The 4,050-nt window shown below is 30.6% G+C and overlaps 1 protein-coding gene across 1 annotated transcript; it reads left to right on the top strand.

The window, feature by feature from the left end:
- Positions 97–872, top strand: LOC110268143. Its single transcript, XM_021114032.1, has one exon. The coding sequence runs from the start codon at positions 161–163 to the stop codon at positions 476–478; it is 318 nt and encodes a 105-aa protein (XP_020969691.1). The 5' UTR covers positions 97–160; the 3' UTR covers positions 479–872.

The raw sequence follows: 4,050 nt of genomic DNA, 5'->3' as shown, positions 1-4,050 counted from the left end.
ATATATTAACAAAAAAATAAAATTAATTTTTTAAAAATAATAGAAAAGCAGCTGAACAGGCACTATCGACTGTTGAGCCGCTAGTATTAATAACTTCCAAGTTACAAGTTCCAAGCATCGATCTTAGCTTGCTCTCTTTTGTGAAAAAGTGACCAAGACAATGGCTTTGAAGTCCAGAAAGGGAAATGCCACAGCTGAAGAAGCTTCATGGTACTGTGCACTTCTCCTTGTTTCTTCCACTCTCCTCATCATGCTAACCATCTTCACTGATGAACACAATAGCAGCACCATTATTACTCTCCGACGACCCTGCGAGGAGATCTATGTGGTCGGAGAAGGGGAGACGCTTCACACCATAAGTGACAAGTGCGGTGACCCTTACATCGTTCACAACAACCCTCATATCCATGACCCTGATGATGTCTTTCCTGGCCTTGTCATCAAGATTACACCTTCTTCTTCTTCTTCTTCTCCATAATATTTGTAGTCTTATTAGTTGTGTTCTTTTGTTATTAGAATAGGAAATTTGTAATAATCGTCATATATGCATTTGAACATTAAACTGTTTTATATGCTACTATATATAATGTGAAACTCTTTTAGTATTGATGAGGTGAGTATAAAATGCAACATATTATTATTTCATTTATATAGTGTTGCATACAAGTTATGAATAATTTGTGGAAGCAGCAGCCAGAGCATACATATGGTTATGGCTAAAGAAAGTTTAATCTATGTAGTAGTTTCATCAAATAATATAAGAATGTATAAAAGATAAAGATTTGATTGTGGAACACTAGAACTTGTCGATTAGAGTGAGGTAGAAGATGTTTTGTTTCATAGCTAGAACTATAAGATGGGTAACCTAATGTTATAACAAAAATGCTATTTATATATTCAAATTACTTACTAAAATCAATTATATATTATGTATTTTTATATCAATACATACATATGTAGTTTAATTTATTTTAAATATATATTTTATATTAATAATTAATTTTAATGATTGATTTTAATGTATATTTAGTATGGTTGAATATACAACGATTGACAAACATTGTAGCAAATAGTATATGCAGTTGATGATTCAAAGATTTTAGGACAAACTTTCAAAGCTTTGATTGTCAAGGAAGATTTGAATTGGATCTGAGGTTGAACGCTCATCGTAACTCCATCACAAGGCTGATGAATCTACAGGCACTGAAAAGTGAGATGATCTGGAAGACTAGAGGAAATTCAAAACTCCAACTCGATAATTGGAGGTCATGCAAGAACCTGGGTGGCCATGGGAAGAAGATAAAATTATGGAATTAATGCCCCCTTACTTCCATCATTAGGGGTGAAAAAATGCTTATCAATCTTTCGCAAATATTTTTAATTATTGTAGGGCGTTCTTGTTTAAACCGATCTTTCTCTTTGCTTCAATTAATTACCATTGTTAGTTTACTTAAACTTGCATCCTTGTAAATTTTTTATTAATCTTTTTTCCCCTGCTTTTGCAACTGCTTACCTTTATATTTTTATCTATTAAGAAATTATTTTGCATGATTCAACAACTCAAGTCTCATAGACAGAAACAGACAACAGGCTATAAATAAAAGTCTATTGTATACTATCTAAATCTTTAAGAGCATTACAATCTAGATTCTTTTTTTTTTCCTTTTTCTTTTTCTTTTAAGAATGCTTCTTGAGCAGTACCATTGACTATAAAAGGAATTAATTAAGGAAGTATTATATTCAATAAGGAGGAGTGCTAGGGGCAGCAACTTTTGTGTTTTGTAACCATCAATTGGCCATCAATAATATTTTTAATGGTGTGAGATTACATCCGATGGTGAGAGATCACTCACTTTTCTTTTGATGGTTAAGTGCTGGTCACAAAATACAAAAGTTGCTGGCCCCTAGACTTTCTCTTCAAGACGAGATCCCTATTTCACTTTTTACATTTAGGCTATGCATATAACAATATTTCTTACATTCCGAGTAGAATATAGGCAGTATGAAATTATTTATGCTATTAAAAGAAGAGTGCTAAGGGGCCAGCAGAATTTGTGATGTGTAGCCATCAATTAGCCATCATCAATAATATTAATGGTGTGAGATGACATCTAATAGTGTAGAATTACTCATTTTTCTTTTGATTGTTAAGTGCTGGCCAGATTTCAATAAAAGTGTTGCCCCCTAAACTTTCTCATAAGGAAATTCAATTTTGTCAATTATGTGAATTCATTCTAATCATTGCCAATTATGAAAAGTTTAAGCAGACTTATATTGTTTGCTAACTATAATATTTTGCAGAAATTTAACCAAAGAATTTCAGATATTTCTAATGTAAATATTAAAAAAGTTTGATCTATTTAATTTGTGGTTGGTTAATCACTAACCATAGCTTTATAAAACTTTATGCCTCTAATTTCCACCTTGTACTACTGTTTGAAAGTTTGTATGCAAAGAGATGCAGTTCTATTCTTGTAAAACTTTTTGGTTTGTGTATCTGGATGGCTATTTGAATACTGTACTTGTAATTGAACCACTTTTTGTCACCTTTTTTCTGAAGCTAAGGTAAACAAACTATATATATATATGCTCTTTTTTTCTTTTTTTTTTATGATTCAAATTAAGAGACATCATCAATAATTTTACATAAATGAAAAGTTTCTGCTCTGAATTTTTAATTTATGTATTATTCCATTTAGATCCTACTAAATTTCAGTCCACATATTTTTACTGAAGAGATTGGATAAACTTAAAATAAAATTGTCAGATAATTTTTTGTAAATGATTTTAATTTATTTAAGTGCTTATAGCATTTAATATAAAGGGAAATGAATATTCAATTAAACATTCCTATTTCAATTTTAACATTTTCAGTTGTGTATGGTAATTTTTGATACATCTTCAAATCAAATCATTGAAATCAGAAACAATTAAAATTATTTATTTTCAAGAACTCTAACCAAAACAAAAATTTTGGCAGATAGTTTAGGATGCAATTCATCATGACTAGCAATTCATCTTTGATTTGTGATTTCTACTTGTTGGGTTGATTCTGTTGCTTGTTTCATTTACTGGCTTTGCTAACTGATTAGACCACAATTAATATAACTAACATTCGTGTCATGTATTTTGCTTGCTTTCTAAGGTATATGTTCCCCGTTCATCTCAGCTACCGGTGACTATGTTTCAAAGAATTTGTGCTCCTTATTGAAATAAAACTATGTTGTGGTTGGAGTTCATTCAATTGTAGTAGGCAAACTTGTTTTAATAGACAAGCATGTTTATTAGAAAAAAAGAAGCCCACGCTATGCTAACCTAATTAAAAAAAAAAAAACAACCACACGGTATGGTTACTTAAAACTTTGGAACTGGAATATAGAGGGAAAGAACATAGAAATTGTAATACACAGAGGGATATAGAGACATGGCGTGTATTGATTGAATGAGTGGAGTCCATGAACAAGTTACTCACATGATATTGTTTCAGAGTGCCATGCGAATGGTGAACAGTGAACACAGTACACTTCCACCTTCAATTTCCATCAATTAAGCCACATCAACTATTTTGTGAGAAAAGTCTCTAATAAATTCGTAATAACATTCCTAACAATTTTTCGGTAATAAGTGATAACCACTAATAAAGTTGTTTAGAGGACTTTATTGAATTCAAAAATATGAACTCAATTTTAATTTTTAAGGTTATAGTGATATAATATAAATTGAGTAAATAATATAGAGACGAGATAATAAACCTGAAATTTATAACAAATGACAAAAGCTTGTTGGTGGTAACCACTTGGTAATTGACTAATTGCCATAAGTCCAAAAGCGTGTTTGTTTTAGGTTTTGTTTCTACTTTCTATCTCACGTTCTTGGAACCATTTGGGAAAGATACAATAACTGAGAGCAATGAAGAATAAAATAATAATAGAACCGATGGATATGAAAGAGGAAGCAAGTTGTGGAAGAAGCTAACATGATTATTTGTTTGGGGTTAAATTATTAATTCATATAATTTTTTAATTAAATAATAAATCATTAGAACAATTA

The sequence above is a fragment of the Arachis ipaensis genome, chromosome B02 (assembly GCF_000816755.2).
Source record: "Arachis ipaensis cultivar K30076 chromosome B02, Araip1.1, whole genome shotgun sequence".
Lineage (NCBI taxonomy): Eukaryota > Viridiplantae > Streptophyta > Magnoliopsida > Fabales > Fabaceae > Arachis > Arachis ipaensis.
The sequence above is the reverse complement of the archived record's forward strand: the minus strand, read 5'-3'. Positions and strand labels throughout refer to the sequence as shown.

Coding starts and splice junctions, on each gene's coding strand:
- LOC110268143 (XM_021114032.1), top strand. CDS start 161: ATGGCTTTGAAGTCCAGAAAGGGAAATGCCACAGCTGAAGAAGCTTCA.